The 20,838-nt window shown below is 40.0% G+C and overlaps 1 protein-coding gene across 8 annotated transcripts in view; it reads right to left on the minus strand.

Annotated features, from left to right (window-relative positions):
- The window catches only part of LOC120548335 (mitogen-activated protein kinase kinase kinase kinase 3-like), a 61,340-nt gene that overhangs the window by 4,599 nt on the left and 35,903 nt on the right, over window positions 1-20,838 (minus strand). For 2 of the 8 annotated variants that reach the window (XM_039784515.1, XM_039784517.1), the window contains 18 exons: window positions 18,091-18,143; window positions 17,620-17,658; window positions 14,876-14,950; window positions 11,559-11,610; window positions 10,984-11,368; window positions 8,264-8,379; window positions 7,700-7,741; window positions 7,246-7,330; window positions 7,021-7,100; window positions 6,713-6,773; window positions 6,415-6,532; window positions 6,137-6,195; window positions 4,889-4,992; window positions 3,273-3,444; window positions 3,076-3,144; window positions 2,847-2,939; window positions 2,552-2,622; window positions 855-910 (listed from right to left, as the gene is read on the minus strand). In XM_039784515.1, the coding sequence (XP_039640449.1) occupies window positions 855-910; window positions 2,552-2,622; window positions 2,847-2,939; window positions 3,076-3,144; window positions 3,273-3,444; window positions 4,889-4,992; window positions 6,137-6,195; window positions 6,415-6,532; window positions 6,713-6,773; window positions 7,021-7,100; window positions 7,246-7,330; window positions 7,700-7,741; window positions 8,264-8,379; window positions 10,984-11,368; window positions 11,559-11,610; window positions 14,876-14,950; window positions 17,620-17,658; window positions 18,091-18,143 (1,730 nt within the window). The remainder of the gene's footprint in view (window positions 1-854; window positions 911-2,551; window positions 2,623-2,846; window positions 2,940-3,075; window positions 3,145-3,272; window positions 3,445-4,888; window positions 4,993-6,136; window positions 6,196-6,414; window positions 6,533-6,712; window positions 6,774-7,020; window positions 7,101-7,245; window positions 7,331-7,699; window positions 7,742-8,263; window positions 8,380-10,983; window positions 11,369-11,558; window positions 11,611-14,875; window positions 14,951-17,619; window positions 17,659-18,090; window positions 18,144-20,838) is intronic. The other 6 variants (XM_039784520.1, XM_039784522.1, XM_039784518.1 and 3 more) reach the window with 4 other exon arrangements.

Genomic DNA, 20,838 nt, shown 5'->3' on the forward strand with positions numbered 1-20,838 from the left:
AAATACAACACTGAGTAAAATAAGAAGAAATTGTAAAGACCCAGGATGTACTGTAGCAATATGTAGAGACAGCCAGAAACCCAAACAGGATATGGTCCAAGCCTGTAAAAGCCCTGTTATTTGGAAAAAGGCAGCAGAGGGAGATGACTTGCTCGGACACTAAACCCTTCACAAAGTACACTTTTCACTGAGGAAAACGGTGAGAAAGCCAGTAATACTATTTTAAGAGGGACCCAAAGGCTTACACACGCACACATCATAACATCGGAACTCCAAAAAGGGACTCAGCTGCTCAGTAATGACACAATAAACACCAAACATGATCCATTCCCTACAAAAGGTAGTTCTTGGTAATTTGTGCAGGTTTTACCAATCCCTGACACAAACCAAGATGCACAGAATTTGACTTAAAGAGCTACTCCAACATCTCATTGTCCCAATTTTGAAATATTGCTACTGTCTTACTATCAGTTTAAAATAGTCTTAGCTTGCAGCGTCAGGATAGACAAATGATTTTGGTGTCTATGCTGTCATGACTGAAAAGGTAAAATCCCCAAAAACCTTGCTAAATTTCCTCAGACACACTCGTTCGTCCTCTCACACAGCCTTAAAGCTCCTGATCAATGACGTCTGGCGTCAAGCAGATCTCGAGAGTCCCGACAGAAAGCTGGCCAGCGAGTAGTGAGTGTACCTGGGCAGAGTGAGGCCTCTATCCTCTGCATCTGGATCTCTACAGTCGAAACGTCTTCAGTGATAAGACATCAGAGAGGATGTTAACAGAGACCTGTGTGTGTGTGTGTGTGTGTGTAATATATATTTGAAGTGAGGAGATGTGTGTTGGTGTGCGTTCTCACCTGTCTGATCCCAGTAGTCTGAAGATGCGTGTGCTGTCAGAGATCTCCTGGGTGATCTGATGAATATATGAGGAAGAGGGAAAATAAGACAAAAGAGACGCAACGTCAAGATCAGAGCTCGCCAGGAGAATCCAGTCCAAATGTAAGATGCAGACTAAATTTCAAGTATTGTGGCCAAGAAGTAAAATAGGGATATTATATGTATCCTGATAAAAAAATAGCTAATTTAGTCTTCATTTCATTTTTCTTTTGCAGGTCGGAAAAGTCTACCTATACTATTAACCTTATACCTGCTCCAATAATCCTCACATCCTTACATTTGAGGAATTCAGAAGCTACAACAATGGTAATAGTCTGAGATCAAATAACATCCTGTCGCGACGCCTGAAAGTGAACCACGTTAGGCGGTCCAAAGATCACCTCTTCTGTGCATTAGGGGTGCATGATAGATCGACTCAATATCGTTATCGCGATATCACGTTGCGCAATATTATATCGAAAGTGTCGCGATAAGTACAGTACAGGCCAAAAGTTTGGACACACTTTCTCATTCAATGCGTTTCCTTTTTATTTTCATGACTATTTACATTGTAGATTCTCACTGAAGGCATCAAACTATGAATGTACACATGTGGAATTATGTACAAAAAAGTGTGAAATAACTGAAAACATGTCTTATATTTCAGATTCTTCAAAGTAGCCACCCACTGCTTTTTTTTTATTAATAAGGGAAAAAATTCCATTAATTAACCCTGACAAAGCACACCTGTGAAGTGAAAACCATTTCAGGTGACTACCTCATGAAGCTCATTGAGAGAACACCAAGGGTTTGCAGCGCTATCAAAAAAAGCAAAGGGTGGCTACTATGAAGAATCTAAAATATATGACATGTTTTCAGTTATTTCACACTTTTTTGTTAAGTACATAATTCCATATGTGTTCATTCATAGTTATGATGCCTTCAGTGAGAATCTACAATGTAAATAGTCATGAAAATAAAGGAAACGCATTGAATGAGAAGCTGTGTCCAAACTTTTGGCCTGTACTGTATGCAATATTTTGTTTATTTTGTGGAGCGCTGGCTTAGTTGTGTTCGATTTAGAGGCCGCTTGAAACGCTATATTGATCAAATTTCATTGGCCAGTTACCGTGCCACTTGCACATGTTAAATACACGTCAGCGCACGGGTCCACCACGTGACAAACCCTATGGAGCGTACCAAGTGTGTGCATATTTCGACAGAGTGACAGCGTAAGTGAAGAAATAGATAGAGACAACAAAACGGAACGAATCAGAGAAGCGAAAGTTGTGTCCTGTTCTCTTTATTTATACATTTTATAGTGTCCAACCAGTAGAACATGTCCTGTTCTCTTTATTTATATATTTTATACTGTCCAACCAGTAGAACATGTCCTGTTCTGTAGACATGGTCCTTATTTATTTATTCATGTTGTACCAGTCCAATATGACCGTCAGTTGAAATAAACCTTGTGTTGTATATTTTGTGTCTATTTTGATGCGTTTTCCCATAACTTTTGTAATTTTACATGTTTAAAAAAAATATTGAAATGAATATCGATATCGCAATATTCATAATCGATATTGCAATATCACATTTTGTTAATATCGTGCAACCCTACTGTGCATTTCCTTCCTAAACGGGCACACGCATACACAAGTATCAGTATCAATCTCACCTCATTGGTCTTGAAACTGCGTCCCTGCATGCCATGCCTCCAGAAGGCCAGTACACTGTCTTGGAGACAAACTGCAAAGAAACGGAAACAATATCAAGGACTGTGAAGTACAAATAAACTTGTATAGTAGAAATCCACTAGTAGATCAGCATGTCAATTTAAGTTCCTTTAATAGTAAGAAACGTTACTCATTCTTTCAGTTCATGAAAGACATTTGCGTGTGTATATTTTATGTCATGAGTTATATTTTTGTGGTTTAAAATACACAAATGTAAGCTCTTTTTTTTCCTTTTACCTGTGGCTTCAATCTGGAAGTTGAAGGTGAGCTCGGCTGACAACTTCCTGCTGGATTTCAACCTGCCCTGGAGGTTCACTATCTTGATACACCCTGTAGTAGGAGAGGGTGAGATCGGGAAGAGAGCGGAAGCAGCGGAGTGAAATTCTGGTAAATCTGCTGCGAAAAACTTGTTGAAGCAGCACAGTGCAAACGCACAGACGTGAAAAAATGTGTTTGTGTTACTCACGGTCGAGGCAGACTAGGATAGTGTCTCTCTCTAGCTGGGTGACATGGATCACACACGTCTGGGGGGTGTCTGCGGAGAGAAAGCATTATTTTGGCCTCCGTGCTGTACACAACAACATCTGCAACATCTCAGAAAACAAAAGAAAATATCAAGTGCTGTTGGTGCAACATAACCAGAACTGGTCACACTGTTCTCACCTGCTTCTGTGAACCAGGAGGAGGTAGAGTTGGGGTTGACGGTGCCGAACCGGACCACCTGGTTGAGTTCGGTGCCTTTACTGACCGCCACACAGATCAGAGGGTAAGTCTGCTCCGGGACCACCAACATCTCAAAGACCTCCAACGGACACGGCAACGGGAAGTCGATGTTCTGTCGAGCAGATGAAGAGACAGTAGGTAAGAAAGGGAAGTTGCCTTGGTAGTGTCTGTTATCTCAGAGGATACGGGACTACTGACATCTCCCGAGGAAGTCAGCAGAACGTTCGGCTAGAGAAATAGACAACTGTAGTGCTTTCGACAAAAATCTTACAATAGTGCAATGTATAAAAAGATCCAGGTTTATTTGAATCCAGCAGGCAGTATTGTTAGCACATAGCTGAGTAAGACTTTTCGGTAACACTTTACTTGAAGGTATCTACATAAGAGTGACATGACACTGTCATGAACACATAACACTGACATGGCACATGAACCCTAACTCTAACCCTAACTTGTCATGACAAAAACAGAATGACACTTAATGACAGAAGCGTTATGTGATAAACGTTAATGATTTGTTTATAATGTTTATGACACGTTCATGACAGTGTTATGTCACTCTTATGTAGATACCTTTAAGTAAAGTGTAACCAACTTTTCTAAGAATTTAGTTTCAGTTTATAGGATTGGGTACCGTTCACATTTTTACCGGTAAAAAATCGGTTCCGGTACCAAAAGGTACCTTTTTCGGTGCTTTCCCTCTGTAATAACAACACATTCAGTTGAAAAAAATAATTCCAAACCTATTAAATCTATTTACTTAGAACGTTTTGTTATTTATTTAGAACACGTAACACTCCACACTAAATAAAACCCCTCCCTCCCAAACACCCGTCCCTACAACCTATTCAATCAAATAATTTTTACACTGGACATTTTATTTTGGGATTTGTATCCATAGTTATTCTATTTTAGCTATTTTTAACTGCTCTTTAATATTTAATGTAACCTACTTTGAAATGCATGTTGCTGAAATGTGCTATAGAAATAAGATTGCCTTGCCTTACAACCTCCAGCCTGTCAGTCAGTCACCAGGGCAAATGGAACACTGGTATTCCTGCCAGTCTCAGAGGAACTGGCAGTCGCTTTCGCATCGTCATTATATTATACTGCAACGAGCATTGTCCGCGTGTACTTTTGAAAAATGTAACCACACTTGCAAGGGCTTTACAGGCATTGCCGTGACTTAACAAACTGCAGAGTCAACGTAGTTTCACTCCGTCTGCACCACAGCTCTGCGTGTGTGTGTGTGCATGTGTGTGTGTGTCGGAGCTCCGCTCTCTGTCAACCTCAATGGTTTTTTAAGCCCCCAACGTCTCCTTCCAGGCAGCACTGCAACCGTTGACTTCAAGGCACCTAACCCTAACCATTGCCTAATCCTAGTACCTTCCAGGCAGCGCTGGAAGGAGACGTTGGGGGCTTAAAACTCAGAGAAACCTCTGTCAACATGCAGAGAGGACAGATTAGCTCGCGCTTACGCACAAAAAGTAATAAAATGAGCTAAAACAGAGGCTCAGGGAACACACATGAGAGGTTTTCGAACAGCAAAAACTGACCTTGATGAGCATGAACCTCTGCATGGGCTCCACCCACTCCAACAGCATGACACTAGACTGAAAGGCTCCACACAGGTATTTATGGCCTGTGTACGGGTTACGAACTGCATGGAAACAACACCAGTTATCAGTCATTTGGGATTTTCTTTCTTGGTAGCCATTGTATCTCACAATAAGCTGTAATATGTTTTCATCTTGTATAAGGTACATTTTGTGGGTTTACAGTGTTGCACTTTTAACCCTTTCAATGTTTGCTAAAAGAAAGATTATGCTATTTATTATTTCTTCTAACTCAAACTCACTGGCCTTGGCTCATTTTCTGTGAAGAACATAAAAAATAACTTCTTTTCAATGACTGCACACGGTACGCCCCCCCCACATAACTATTACATATGATGTGTTCGGGTCTACTGGACCCGAGTGTATTTATTATAGTGTAATAATTGTAGGTGTTATGAAACTTAACTGTGTCCTCCACCTGACTGTGCCTGCTGTGTGTGGGTGCGTGTCTGTGTGTCTGTGTGTCTCTGTGTGTGTCTGTATGTGTGCGTGTCTGAGTGTAGGTGTCTGTGTGCGGGAATGTTGTCTTTCTGCACCTGCTATTCCCACACAAAGTTACAAAATTGTTACATTTCAAGCACTTTCACCTGTTCTGATTAAATTCTAAGAAATAAGCACCAATAATGATTAAAAAAAAATGTTTTTTTTTTTTTTTTTTTTACCTTTTTTATAATTGAATTTCCTTGTTTTCTCACAAAAAACGAAAATGATCATATCATCATAAATGTGATCTCACAGGGGTAAATGGCAACTATGAACCATAAATGATGTATATATATCATTGGTAACTGAGCTAAAGTTAATATCTGTTAAGTATTTTTACATAAATTGTTATGGCTGTATTGATTTAAAAGCCTAATAATGTGGTGGCTCCACCAGACCCAGGAACATTGTCTGTGTAACAAAAATATGAACAACATACAAGGGTTAAGTTTAATTATTTACTGATGAGACCTACAATAAGTACCTACAGTCATATCATACTTTTTTTTTATATTAAAAATGTATAATATACAGGTTAACACCAGAATAACATCAAGTCACTTCTTCTATGGTTTTTATGTGTGGTTATGAAATAAATGTAACTAAATTTCAACAAATTTAGTCTGGAACTTGTAGTGCTGCCGAGCCAAGAAACAAGCGGTACTTCTAGTCACAAAAAATAACTCCTCCTTCACTACAACTCACCTACGCAGCACTTTTGGCACCCTTTAGTGTCTGGAACTTTATTGGACACCGCAAACTTCCTATAAACAGACAAAGAAAGAAATCAGAGTCACTCAAAAAAGGCGTTTTTTTTGTGTTGAGATGAGTCAAAGTGACATGAATGTTCTGTTTTCATTGGAAGTTGTTTAACTTTTCTATGACTAAAGACAGATAAAGAGGAGTAGAGGATTACAATTCAGTTGGTGAAAAAATTAAAATACACTTTTAGTGTTTACATGACTGATACATTTGACAGTTACCTGGGAATCATCTTATCAGGCAGCTTGTGTGTGGGAATGGCTACTGGTAACTTCTGTAACTGTCTGGCCTGTTCGAACATACCGCTCAGACTATGGGAGTACAGCTGTGAGGCTTTTCCTGGAATGGAATAAAGCAGAAGAGAACAGAATAAGAAAGGGGAGAACAGAAAAGAAGAAACCAAAAGTAAAGCATGAAGGATGTTGACTTTAGATACAGGTTGACTTTTTATAAAGGGTGTTATGAAAACAGTACTATTCATATAGTCGACTTCCATCACACAGAGGTGTTGTAGCTCACCAGATATGGAAAGAAGACAATTGTTCATGACATATAGCCAGGTGCACCGCCGAGGAAAGAGCTGCAGACAGAAACAAGGTAGAGTGAGACAGTTTACAAGATTGAAGAACTTTTTTTAATAATTGCGGTTTCTGTTTGGAAAAAAAAAAAATCGTACCAGATATGACTACCACTGGAAAGCGTTATTATTTAGGAATTTCTTGCATATAACAGTAAAAATGTTTAAACCAAAATGTAAAGAAGGCAAAAACCATATTTTTCATGAAGTATATTCCTTTCATCATAAAATGCATGATCTCTAGTCTCACCTGTTCCATGGAGGTCTCATGTAGCTCATTAAGGTTTAATGTGTAGATTCCCTCTTCAGCTCCGAATATCAAATACTGATCTGAAGCGCACACAAAAACAAACATTTTAGCTCACATTAGACAACACTGAGAAGTTCCTTCAATAATCCGATTGGTTTGATTCAGGACGCACTCATGGCCCTGTAAATTGATGTTCAACACTGTATCAGGTTTCCTGTCGGTTACCTCTGGTGTCGGGATTGATCCAGGAGGTGGCACAGTGGATCTTCAGAGGACAGCCGTTGAACACCTTGGAGAAACACGCACCCATCTGCGAATGGAAGGAGAGGAACAATAAACTCTACAGATTATGATGCTTGAATGTGCTGCGGTTTTTTCGTCCTTTGAGTGTTTTTTTTTTTTGCTCAGAGAAAAGAAAACCTCATTGAGCTAGATACTGACTTTTCTTCCAGGGTTGTAAAGAGTTTTCAGAAGGCGCAAATAGTTTGATTTAAATAACAGATCAGTTTCTATAAAGAAAACCAACTGAAAATACAATGTAACGCAAAAAAGATGTGAAGCATGTGATTAAATATTTTTATATTCTTGAAATGTTGACTTTGTCATTTCAAAGATTCTGTTTTACTGGACAATAGCACGCATAATAACTGTTTTCTAAAAAAAAAACACTGTTACTTACATGGACTTTGGGTGTAGGGGGGAGGCCATTACTGATTGGCTTCTAGGGCAGACAGATAAACACACACACATAGACACACATAAAGTCAGTCAGGATAATAAAATAACTTGGTAACATGCTGTAAGTGAATCTTACATAGGGGGGGGGAATAATGAAGCTGAAGGTACACAGAAAGATACAGTCCCATAGTTTCTCATACAGCACCAACAAATGCTCAGATGTCAGTTACATTTTTAAACTCTGTGTTTTAAACATCCCTGTGCATTGGGGACTTTGTTGTTGTCCCTTGCACAGGCACCCTGACCGACCAATAGGAGTCGCTAGTGCAAATAAAAGGAAGTGATTGGCTTCCCACCAGCAAAACACAGCCAACTCCATTCCACAAAGTCCTTGACTTTTTTTTCTCTGCGCCACAGGATTATGTCAATAATTAACAATGTTATGAAGGAGTTCACTTTAAGCCAATTCAGTGAAAACATCCAGTTTAGAATTTGACACACAGGGACTTCCTCAGAGATCTCTGGGAGGTCTCTGAGCCGCCGCTCTACAACCAAGTCTGCTTACCGGAACGTCCTTCTTGTCTTTCCGTATGGGGACACTAGGGGGCATGGTGGACTGTCTGTCTGCTGGAGTGTCCCTCTCTCCACCATGTGGATGTGGAGCTGTGTTCAGCCCGTTACCTGCAACAACACAAACACAACTCAATGTGTGAAAGACAAACTCAGAGAAAGTGAATGTGTGAGGGACAGAGATAGAGATAGAGAGAGAGAATATGCAGCTGTGTGTTTGAGGAAAAAAAAGTGAATGAAACAGACTCAGCTGCAGAACACACAGCAATAACAATCCACTCACACTGACATTTCCTCATAGATATAATTTGTTTTCATGAGTACAACCTAATCTTCAGGGCTGAAGACACAGAGGAGTTAAACTAAAACAGTAACAAACACACTACTGGGAGCAGGGAGGGAGGGAGGGAGAGAGGGAGGGAGCAGGCTAGCAGGAAGAATACAGAGGATCAAATATAGTCATGAGCGAAGCAAGGTGTTAATGCACCGTATCCAACCTGCTAGAAAGTGATCAATATTGGTCAATTCTGACTGGTAGGTTTGTCTACTCTACCACTCTGGCAAGTAAACAACAAATCTGCATGCCCTACTCCGTTAAAAGAGTTAAGAGTTGGCTGATAAAATAGTAAAATAATGAGATTTTTTTTGCAGTAGCTATGGACAAAAACATGATGAATGGGGGAACAGTCACACGCACAGACGCACAGTGCAACTCCACCAATGCGTGCCTGCTGAAGACTTATAGGACCATTCTAGCATAACTGTATATTTCTAAACTTTGTTGTCTATCTATTTAATGTTTAGGCTGATTTGTTTTGTAACAACAATAAACCATACTCTTTCCAATCGGTTTTTAATCTCTGTGATTCAACTCACCACAGTTAACTAGCCTGGGAAAACCCTGACGAATTTCCGGCAAATTTGAGATTTGCTCTGCAAGTCAGTCTGGCTAAGAGCCCATTCAAGCCCATTTCCAATTTTTCCAAAACGAGGCACTGATCACAACCGTTGAGGCGGGCTTTACATGATGATGATAAAGCAGCGACGACAAGCAGCTTTTTGTTTACATTCAACATGACGGCCACCGAAGCGCAGCAACCAGTTGATGCCGCAGTCGCTGCTACGTCACCCAGATCGTTGGTCTGATTGGTTGACGGACTATCCAATTGCGGCCAGAGGCATTTGAGCGGCGTCCGTTGGTGACGCCCATTTGGAAATGGGCTGTGAATGAACCTTGGCCAGACCCACTCTCAGTTACAACTGAGAAGGGTCTGGTGTCAACAAGGCTAACAGTTAACATCTTCAGAGAGAAAGTTGGTTCCAAAATAATTGGTAAAATTTCTAAAGCACAACTAAATTATTAGAGTTTCTACAAATAGAGATCAGTCAACCAATAACCAACTTGTTATAATAGGACACCTTGTCTCATTCAATCTTGTGAGCAAACAGGTAGTGTTGGGCATCAAGAACCGATTGCTAATCGGAATAGTTTCAAAAATTACGATTCCATCGGAATCGCTTTATTGGAATCGTTTTATTGGAATAGTTTCTTTATTGGAATAGTTTCTTTATTGGAATCGTTTTTATTGAATCGTTTGGAGGATTTGGTTTCAAATCTGATGTTGTGTTGCAGCCGTGCAGCACAGTAAGCGGAGCTCTAGCGTGGCTTTATTTTGCATTGTAAAAGCTGTAAAACTGCAACCCACCTATGAATCAAAATAAAACTTTCCTCTTATTTGTGAAATAAGCATCTAACCCGTTTCAACTCCACCACTCAAAGAATCGGAATCGACAAGAACCGGAATCGAAAGGAAGAAACGGAATTGGAATCAGAATCGTTAAAATCCAAACGATGCCCATCCCTACAAACAGGTGAACCAAACTTCTGCTAATTATCTAGTCCAGAGATTATCATGGAAATTAAAAGTTAGATTTTACAATGCCCTTTTTCTTCAGTCGAAGTAATCAAAATATAAATATATTTATATATATTTTAGCATGATTAAATGCAGTAGAAATTATTTGATGTAAACAGTACTGATAAGTGTATTCCTTCAGAAGTATCCTTATCAAGTTAAAATGAAATTGGTGGGTTTCTGCTTTGGTGTTCCTGTTCAGCTTCCATCTCTCATGGATTAATTGTGAGAGGAAAGTTTGCCTCAAAAGTAAATTATATTGTTTGAACTCGTGCCTTGATGTCACGTTTGATAACTTTTCAATAAAACTGTTCATTTCCATTCATAAAAGCTGCTAACAGGAACAGAAAAAAAACACATTTAGTCAAAGAGATTCAAATAAGAATCAAAAACAGAGAAACTAAACTAAACAGAACAAAATCCCTGACGTATCCGCTCCATTATCATCATTATGTCATATCACTATCATGTGTTGCCTGAGTTCTGATCAACCAGGACAATGCTTTCTCCTCTTCCTTCTTCCTTCTAAGAAGGGAGGGGGGACCTGTAGCAGGCTGCTAGTGATTGATTGATTGGATTAAACAACCAATCAGACTTCACAAAAAATGACAAACACTTATATTAAGCAGGAGCTGATGGGACGGAAGAAACTACAAACAAAAGATTTAAAGCACTGTTATTAATGGACTCATGGAACAAAGAAATCTACGGAGACTTGACTAATGAGAGACCACACAACCAATCGAAGGGGACGACAGGGTCTGCGGACACTACCAATCTATCAAGGGGCTGCTCTTACTCTCTTCCTTTTCCTCCTCTTTTTCCTGCTCCTCTTTCACCTCCTTCAGCACCTCCCATGCCTCCTCCAGCTCCTCCTCTGTGTGAGGCGTGTGGAGCCACTCCCAGAAATGCCTAAAGCTCCCATCATCCTCTGGAGCAGAGTTTTCGACGTCCGCGCACGTCGGGCTCTCGTTACCTAGGCTACTGCGGCGGTGGGGCGGCAGCTTCGGGGGCGGGGGCCGCGGAGGGACGTTGGAGGCGGCCTTGGCGGGGCTCGGCGTCTCTGGGACTGGACAGCGTTTGATGGTCCCTCCCCCTCCGCCGTCGTCCTCGCTGTGTGATTGGCTGTCGTCATGTTTTAGTTGTTGCTGCTGCTGGGGTTGGGACGAGCAGATCGACTTGGGCTGAGGGGAAATACAGGAAAGAACAAAGAGTCAGCTTATTTCTCAAAACAACCACATCACATTTTCCATGGCATTAAGCAGATTTCAAGACAACCATGTTACAAAATGAGACTTAAACTGATCTTTAAAATGAAACCTCAAATGACAAATTCATTGACTGTGGCTGATGGATGCATTCAGTTGTTAATACCTTGGGAGGAAGGGGAGGTGGGACCTTTGGCCTCATGATAGTGCTTGATTTACTGAAGAATGAGAAGAGAAAATAGGAGATTCTGCTTGACAAAATACATAACATTGACTACTTAACATTGTTTATTACAAACAAGAGTTGAACTAAAAACAACATACAGGCATAGGCTATGGTTTAACTTGCCATTTCAAAGCAATTTTCCCTTTGACCATACAGGACAGATATAATAAGATCACATATGTTAGTATCCATACCTATTCTAAAAAAAAACTACTTATACCTAAGAAAACTCCTACTGTCAGTTGCTTTAAACTGTTCTTGGTGGTAATAGGCTGGATCACATACAGACAAAAGAAGAACAATCACACTGTTTAAATCTACTGTAGCTTAATAAAGACATGCATCCAGACTAAATGTAGTATGTTATAGGGTGATCAGATAATAAAACAAACTCTGAAATGACAAGTACAACCATAGCCCGACACCATTCAACACTGAGACGGACACGAGAGAACAGCTTGACTGTGACACAAAAGATCATTAAAAACAACTACAGATGGAGCATGTGTATAATCTCTGAGAATAGCAGTGCTGATACTGAAAAACTGATGGCAATTACAGTCAGTGTTGCTTAAGGATATACATAACTTTCCAATAGAAAAATGGAATTCCATTGCTAGGCAACAGCATGACCCCTGGTTAACGTCATTCCCATACACTGCAACAGGAAACCAACTTGGGGCCATTTAGAATGTTTATGTTTACAACTGTGAAAGGGTCTATACTTCAAATTTCTATAAAGTATGCTTATTTGTAGCCATCTTTGTTAAACAGAATAATAATTTTGACTGCAGACCAGCATTGCTTTTGCAGAGACTTTATCCATTTTGCCTTATAGACTGCAGATTTATTGAGCCACTTGTTAATGACTGACAGACAAAGAACCAATCAGAGTACCCAAATTAAAAACAGACCAAGGCTGGGGGCCAATCACAGTGAGCACAAATACAGAAACACTAATACAAATGAGACAGTAATTCAGTTAAATGGCGGTCAACAGATATATGGCTTAACCCCTTAATGTAAACTTCATCAGTAGAAACTCATCGGCTGGGACAGCTAAAAAGTTACAGTCTGTGATTGAACTCTTTAAAGCTATAGTGCATAGTTTCTGGCGCACCCCCCCCCCCCTTCACGCAGATGCTAACACGGAGGATTCAAAAAACATGATGGACTCTTCAGCAGAGGTAATTATCTTGTTATTGTTATGTCCTCTTCATCTCCAAAGCTGTTATCCTTTCTCAGCGGTTACGTCAAACGCATCACTTGAGCTGCTGCGTGCGAATGTCCCCGGACTACACCATTTTTATAAACATAGTAATACTGAGAAATACAGAGAGTTGTGTGGAGCTGAAAGGCTTAATTAGCTTTGTATCAACTCATTTGGCAATGGCTCGAATGTAACGGACGTTGATTAATCTAAAATAGTTGTGCACTATAGCTTTAAAGGGAGAATGAAAACACTGTATTTGGAATTTTGGCATTGTGTTTGGCAAATAGCAAAGAACGTCCTTCAGGAGAGCATATAAGGGTGCTTAAGAAAAACACTGTTGCAGAAATTGGGGAAGCCGGCATAAAAGCATCTAAAAAGAAAGCAGGTTATTTTGTAACACAACACTGCAACAAATAAAATGGAGAAATGTTGGTTTGTGACAATGAGCTACAGAATTAGCAAATTCATGTAGAAAGCCAGCATGGTTAGCTTTTGGTAAAAGCTAAATGTTTAGGCCTATATTTGGAGCTAATGTTTTGTTATTCCTTTTTGACAACTTGGGAGTAGAGCTGGGCAATATATTGATATTATATCGATATCGATATATGAGGCTAGATATCGTCTGACATTTTGGATATCGTAATATCCTGATATGACACAAGTGTTGTCTTTTCCTGGTTTTAAAGGCTGCATTACAATAATAATAATAATAATAATAATAATAATAATAAATTGAATTTATATAGCGCTTTTCATAGACTCAAAGTCGCTTTATTACAGTAGAGTAATGTAATTTTCTGAACACACCAGACCGTTCTATCTGTTCAATTATTTGCCTTTGCCCACATAGTTATTATATCAACATAACTGATGATTATTTATCAAAAATCTCATTGTGTGCATATTTTGTGAAAGCACCAATTGTCAACCCTACAATATCGAGATCGTGGTATTTGGTAAAAAATATCTGGATATTTGATTTTCTCCATATCGCCCAGCTCTACTTGGGAGGGATGCACTTGGCACAGATTTTGAAGTGCGAGTGTTAACCTCAAATGGTTTATTTTCTGAAGTGATTTTGGCCATACAACATTAGCTTATTCAACATGTTTATAGCCAGAAACGGTTGCTCTGATTGCACTTCACACTGCTATTGATTGCAGTCTATTTAGGAATCCAGTTTGTTTCTATTCTTGCAGTCATTGTACCGGGGCCTTTCTGACTGCGGTGGAAAATATATGACTAGAAAGAAAGCTCTGGCCTGCTGAAAACATTTGGCTTTTACACAATGAGGGATGAGGCTAGACGCCAAATGCACAGTTTTATAGAGGCAGGAGAGGACAGTGTGAATGCAAACACGCACACACACACTGTACTGCAAGGAGGCGCACAGATGGCGATGCAAGTGGAGAACAAAACAAGACAACAGCAAATAAGATGTCTGTCAAGGTTATAAGGATCACTTATCTAAGCACCGAAACTACACCCAGACCTCCTATTTCATGGATCAAAAAACAACTAAGAATCCAGTGAAAATGAATTGATACGACGGGCCAAAATTGTACATGTAGCTGGGTTAACATGTAGCTACCGTGTAGTCTTTAATGCTGTGGTGTTTAGCCCTACCCATGGCTAAAGTTATTCACTGTCCCCTTAACCCTATCTATGGAAGTCAAATGTAGAAATAACTGAAAAATAATCAAAAACATTCCATATTATCAGACTCCAGGTGAGTTTTTAGGGTTAGGGTTACTGTTAGTAGCTATTAAACTTCACAAAAGACAGTAGTAATGGCATAGACAACACACACACACAACTGTAAACACACAAATACAGGTGGAATATGTGGCGTGATGGTGGGGTGTGCTGCATAGAAATGCGTTGATGAAACTGTGGCAAAGACGGGGAGCCTTCCGCCTTGTCTTACTCCTCTTCCTCATCCTTTCCCATTTGAAAAGACGGAGGAACGGATGGGGAAAGAAAGAGAGATGGGGAGACACGGCGGGAGAGGCTACCAGACTTCCAAGACTGGGAGAAAACTTACTGAGTGTGAGTTTCATCATCATCTGCACCATCATCATCCTCATCATCATCATCCCCTAAGTGTGCCACATGGCCCCTGGGAGAGGAGGTGAAGATAGGAGGAGGGTGGGTAAGAAAGGAGAGGGGAGGGGTGGGAGAAGGGGGGGGAAGAGAACACCAATAAAAGGGTTGAGGCAGAGAGGGCATAGGAGGGAGAGATTAAGGGAGCAAGCAAAGGAGGTAGGATGACAACATGAGGAGGAGGAGGTGGAAGAGGATAGAGGAAGAAGGGACAGGGGAGGGAGATCTGAGTGAAGCTTCATCCACAAACTACTTCTATCCTCCCGAACCCTGGGCAGATCTGAAAGGACTGAACCGATCCAAACTAAAAATACATTCTTCTTTTCCCATTCCAACAACAAAGTCAATAAATTCTGATCTCCGGTCATTCCTCCAGACCCGGACAACCAGGCAAGATCAGCCCCAACATGCCGCTGTCACTCAACTTAATGTTTGAACCTGTACAGTCCTTACAGATCTACACCCCCCTCTACACAGCAGAACTAACCTCTATTCAGTCAATTCATAGCAACTTGACCAACATTTTTATCCCGTAAATTCTCAAATATTATTTGAAACAACAATTGGACAACAACGATACATTAGACAGCAGCTTTTCCGTTTTGGGCGTATATTTAATCATGTTTTAGAAAGACTTCTCTCAGTTTTTTTTTTAACCTGCTACTGTTTTTTGATTCAATGTTGAAAGTTGAACTGAACAGAAATACTGACCTCCCTCACAAGATAACTGCAGTTGCTTCTTCTATGTCATTCTTGTGATCAGTGTTAAGCGCAGTGGTGGAAGACGTATTCAGATCCTAATTAGTAGTAGTACTTATACTACACATGTAAAAGTCCTGCATTGAAAATTCTACTTAAAAGGTGCTGTAGGATTGTGAAGATCCAGGACTTAGACAGAAAATTATTAAACATCGACAACTTCTCAGTCCCTCCCCCTTTCCGTTAAAGCCCAAAACGGTCTCCTAAGCCCCTCCCCCCACAAGGGAGAATGAACGCGTGTGCATGAGCACCTTAGACACCTTAAATTGTTGGCTAGTTTAATTTATAATAACACATTGTATTTTATAAACCACATGCGTTTGTGTGCAAACATCTTAACTTGTAAAGTAACTCAAGCTGTCAGATGAATGTATTGGAGTAAAAAGTACAACATTTCTCTCTAAACTTGAGTAGAAGTAGAACGTAGAACGTAGATGTTTCAAAGTAAAAGTCTATCAGGAAAGGGAAGGGATCCTGCCTTTTGAGCCACTGGAAGGTTTTTAATGTGAAACATCTGTCCAGGAAGAGTTACGTTTCATTGACAAAAGCTTTACACGGATCAAAAGAATGGCATTGTAGAAGCGATTGAAATCAATTAATGAATAACAACAGTACTGATAAACTTGACAATGAGAGCCATTACATAACTTTGCTTATGCTCCTTTAAGAGTTTTACCTGGGCCTTTATTTGTTCCCAGCCTTTCATCTGTTCAATCCTTTTTTCATTATTCAAACATTTGAGAATTGACAGTAATAACAAAGCCTGTCTATGTTGGAATACGGTATATGTTCCAAATAGACAACTTTTCAAGATTATTACATTTATGAAACCTCAATTCAAAGTGAATATACTGTACCCATTCCATCCAGCTAGAATTTCAAATTCCATGCCACGTACAGTATACTGATATTTTTTTTTCTTGCATTTAGATACAGTAAGAGGTTTTAAAATCTGCTGTTTCAAAACAAGAAACTAGAAAAACCCATTCAGACATTTAACCACCAAACCTGGCACCGCTGTACACTAAAAGAAAGTTTGAACTTCATTTTACCCCAGGTGTGTAAACTACTGACTGTTTTCTGAAACAGGAGATGTAATGTAATACAACCACAACGACTGAAACAAGTAAAGACTGTTATCTACTCTACTTCTCTCTCTCTCTCTCTCTCTCTCTCTCTCTCTCTCTCTCTCTCTCTCTCTCTCTCTCTCTCTCTCTCTCTCTCTCTCTCTCTCTCTCTCTCTCTCTCTCTCTCTCTCTCTCTCTCTCTGTGTCAACCAACAGAAACAAAAACTGAACCTAAAGAAACTACATTTTAAGTGTGTGGCCAAACAGCCTTTTACAATATGACATCTAGATCATATAAGTCAAACACTGATTCAGCAAACCTGGCTTTTACACAATATAGATTTGCAGCACATATGTCGTATCAGATTGACTTATAGAAAATAGCACGATGATCATCATTATCATTACCTTTGGCAATAAAAAAAGTCTTCACAGACTTGCCAGAACAATTGCTAAAGACACCCACTGCAGCTTTGGCTGGAAAACTGTATACAGACGCGCGTGAGTGTGTGTGTGTGTGTGTGTGTGTGTGTGTGTGTGTGTGTGTGTGTGTGTACACGAATGCGAGTGTGAGTGCGGCGTGTCGTACGCCATGCTCTGCATGAAGCTCCTATGAGGCACAGCCTTCTCCTGATGACATCAAAGCGTGAAGCAAGCTGCAGAGGGAAAATAAAACCCAGAAGAAGCCAAAATGCTGAGAGCAGTGACAGACTGAAGTCATTAGAACAGCGTTAGTTGCGTGTGATTGGCCTGATTAGTCCTGCCATTACAAATGATTGGCTGATGGGTGGGCGTGGTTAGAACACCAGCAAATCAAGAGGCCCTGAGTGAATCAGGATATGAGAGGGGTCTGACTTACCTCTGCTGTAGCTCCTCCTCCACAGATTTGAGAAGACTCCTGTTTTGTCGGACAAATTAAGAGAAAAGTATAAATGAGAGAAAGAAAATAATAAATTTACAGAGACATAGCTACATGCTTGAGGAAATAATTTGCCCTGATCTGAACCTGAGTTTCTGCTTACTGCACAAAGCACACTTGGAAGCAGAAAGCTCACACAAACACACAGCTTGGAGTACACCCTCTAGCTGCAAATTATGAATAAATCATCAGGCATACTGTACAGTTTATAAAAAAAACTCGCCCTATCTCACATTCTGTTAGTCCACAACCTCCCTCAAGGTTGTGGACTAACAGCAACTGAAGAGGAAAGAAGTGGAGAATCTTGAGGCATCAGAGAGATAAAGAGATGAAGGGACAGAGAAAGAGAAAGAAAGACATCAGGACAAAAAAGACAGCAAGAGAGAGACAAAAGGGCAGTAAGTGACTTACTTGTTTCCACCCAGTAGACTTGGTGAATCGTGCCCGTACTCCAACTGCAAGTCCTACAAGACAAACAAATGGCATTACGACTGTGACATAATACTTCATAACTAGCTCATTGAAGTAGGTGCTACTGTACTCGATTTCTCAAGGGGCATAAACAGGGCTGAAGATCCTGGCCTATTGCCACAATAAACCACACTGAAATAGTGACTACAACAGAAACCCTGTTCAATAGTCAAATTACTGCAGGGGCTACTACTACACTGTAGCGGCTGTGGTGACTGCTAGAAATAATATCCCCAGTAAAACAGCAATTTAACTCAAAGTTCATTTCATAACCATAGACAAACACAGATGTACACAGTGAGCCTATGGTGAACTCTACGTGTATAGATTTGACTCTTGCTGAGTTCACATTGTGGCCTACAAATAAATAAATAAATAAATAAATAAATATATATATATATATATATATATATATATATATATATATATATATATATATATAATAAGATGTTAGCCTCAACAGCAAATCCCTCTTGTCTTCATAGATTTGATAAAGACAATGCTTGACAATAACAGGGCTGCTGATACAATCGAAACTGTACCTATTAAATGAAATTTAAGGTGCAAGGTAACATCACAACCTTTCATCAAAAGTTATGACCAACCAGACAGTTTTATTTTAGGCCCCCACAGGGGTGAACGTATCCAGTATTTCACAAAAAGCAGAACAATTTCAACTAGCAGATTTTATCAGCTGTAGCTAGCTAGCTAGCCCTACAATCTGATGGGGGAAATGGCCCCCCAATTATTTTTTTTAACGTAACCTGTAACTCCACAAACTAATGTTACGTAGTTAGTCAATGGGCTCCCTATGCCTTGGAAGTAACACAAATAGTTTGTTAGCCATGCTAAGACACATACACTCTTGTGTTTTTGGAAAGGCGATTAAAAACAAAAAAAGACACCATCCATCAAACTCTTTAAATACAGAGTATCTCTCTTACTGCACCTCCATGCACACTGCTTGGGCAGAGAAATCCATAGTTTGACTAGCGTGCTGCGCCTAGTTACAGTTTCTAAACTTTGATTGGACAATAGCCGTTTGGTAGACCCTCATATTAGATTTATGAAATGTAAGCAATGAATAATCTATATGGAATCAGGTATGTTAGAAAAATTGTTCTTTCTAAACCTGAATGAAAGACAACTTAGCAGAGCTTTTTGAATGTGTGCTGGATAATTAGGATTCATATAGTTTTATATTTTATGTTCCTGTAGCACCTTTTAAACCAGGTGCAAGTTGATTAAGGTTGACAATAAGAAGCCCTGGCTGAGTTTAGTGCCATTCTCTGACTGAAATAAATGAATACTTGGTTTCACATCTATAACATGAAGCCACAATGTGAATGCAGCATCGTGTCATGAAAACAGTTTTAAAGATAATGACATAACCTAGCAAGCGTGCAAAGGGAAACGCACACATGCTGCCAACAGACAGACAAAGACACAGACACACAGACACACAGACACACACACACACACACACACACACAACAAAATAGGCCCCGTTGCTCTGGTCAGCTACAGGACGTTAAGAAGTTAGAAAACATATAAGCAATAGTGTATGGAAGAGAGACAAACATTCTGTAGAGAGAAATATATAAAACAATATCAGACAGGTATTATACAGCAAACGTTAAAAGGTTGAGTGTGAATGTTTATAAATTTGGAAAAAGTATTAACTTTTGTGAGTAGGAATGCCTGTGTTCAAACCTGTGTCCTCAGTAAGTGTACATAAGCAAAGCACTTCATCACTACCAACCTTCAGACATGCAGCTCTACAACCGAATCTGACTAGAGGATGGATACCCGAACCGAGCCCGTCGGGTACAGGGTCGGGCTCGGTCACATCAGCGCGATAAGGCATTGAACATTTTAAATTTGAAAAAAGCTTATTATGTAGGTGCGCGTCTGTGTTAAAGGTCCCATGGCATGACAATTTGACTTTATGAGGTTTTTTTAACATTCATATGCATTCCCCCAGCCTGACTATGGTCCCCCAGTGACTAGAAATGGCGATAGGTGTAAACCGAGCCCTGGGTATCCTGCTCTGCCTTTGAGAAAATGAAAGCTCAGATGGGCCGATCTGGAATCTTCTACTTATGAGGTCATAAGGAGCAAGGTTACCTCCCCTTTCTCTGCTTTGCCCGCCCAGAGAATTTGGACGCAGGCCGGGCTCGGACAGAAAAATGCGGCCTGATCCACACTCTAAATCTGACCTCCGAACTTTATCTGTGTGTGTGTGTTTTAGTCTGTCCCACACAAACTTCATATTTTACACACAAAAAAGATTTACAATCTGATTTACAATCTGATTTGACTGTAACGTTTGTGTGAATTGTACGTATATCTGACAAGAAAAGGACAACAACATTACTGAAGACTCTTGTCACCATGACAACTGCACCAGTTAGTGAGACAAAAGCCAAGGCTGGAAGAAGAAGAACAAAAATGAACAGTAACAGACGGACGGACCAGAATAGATGGAACAAAACTGTGAAAATGAACAAAAATACACAGAGCAGCCAAAATAATCAGCACTCTGGGAAATAAAAAAAAAAAGAGACAGCAAGGGCTCAGAAAGCAAGAGAGCCAAAGGGAAGGACAGGGACTTGTCCTTCAGGAACAGACTTAAAAGAGAAAGACGGAGGTATAAAAAAGAAGACATAAGGTTAAAGAAATAGAGAC

Source organism: Perca fluviatilis, chromosome 19 (assembly GCF_010015445.1).
Source record: "Perca fluviatilis chromosome 19, GENO_Pfluv_1.0, whole genome shotgun sequence".
NCBI lineage: Eukaryota > Metazoa > Chordata > Actinopteri > Perciformes > Percidae > Perca > Perca fluviatilis.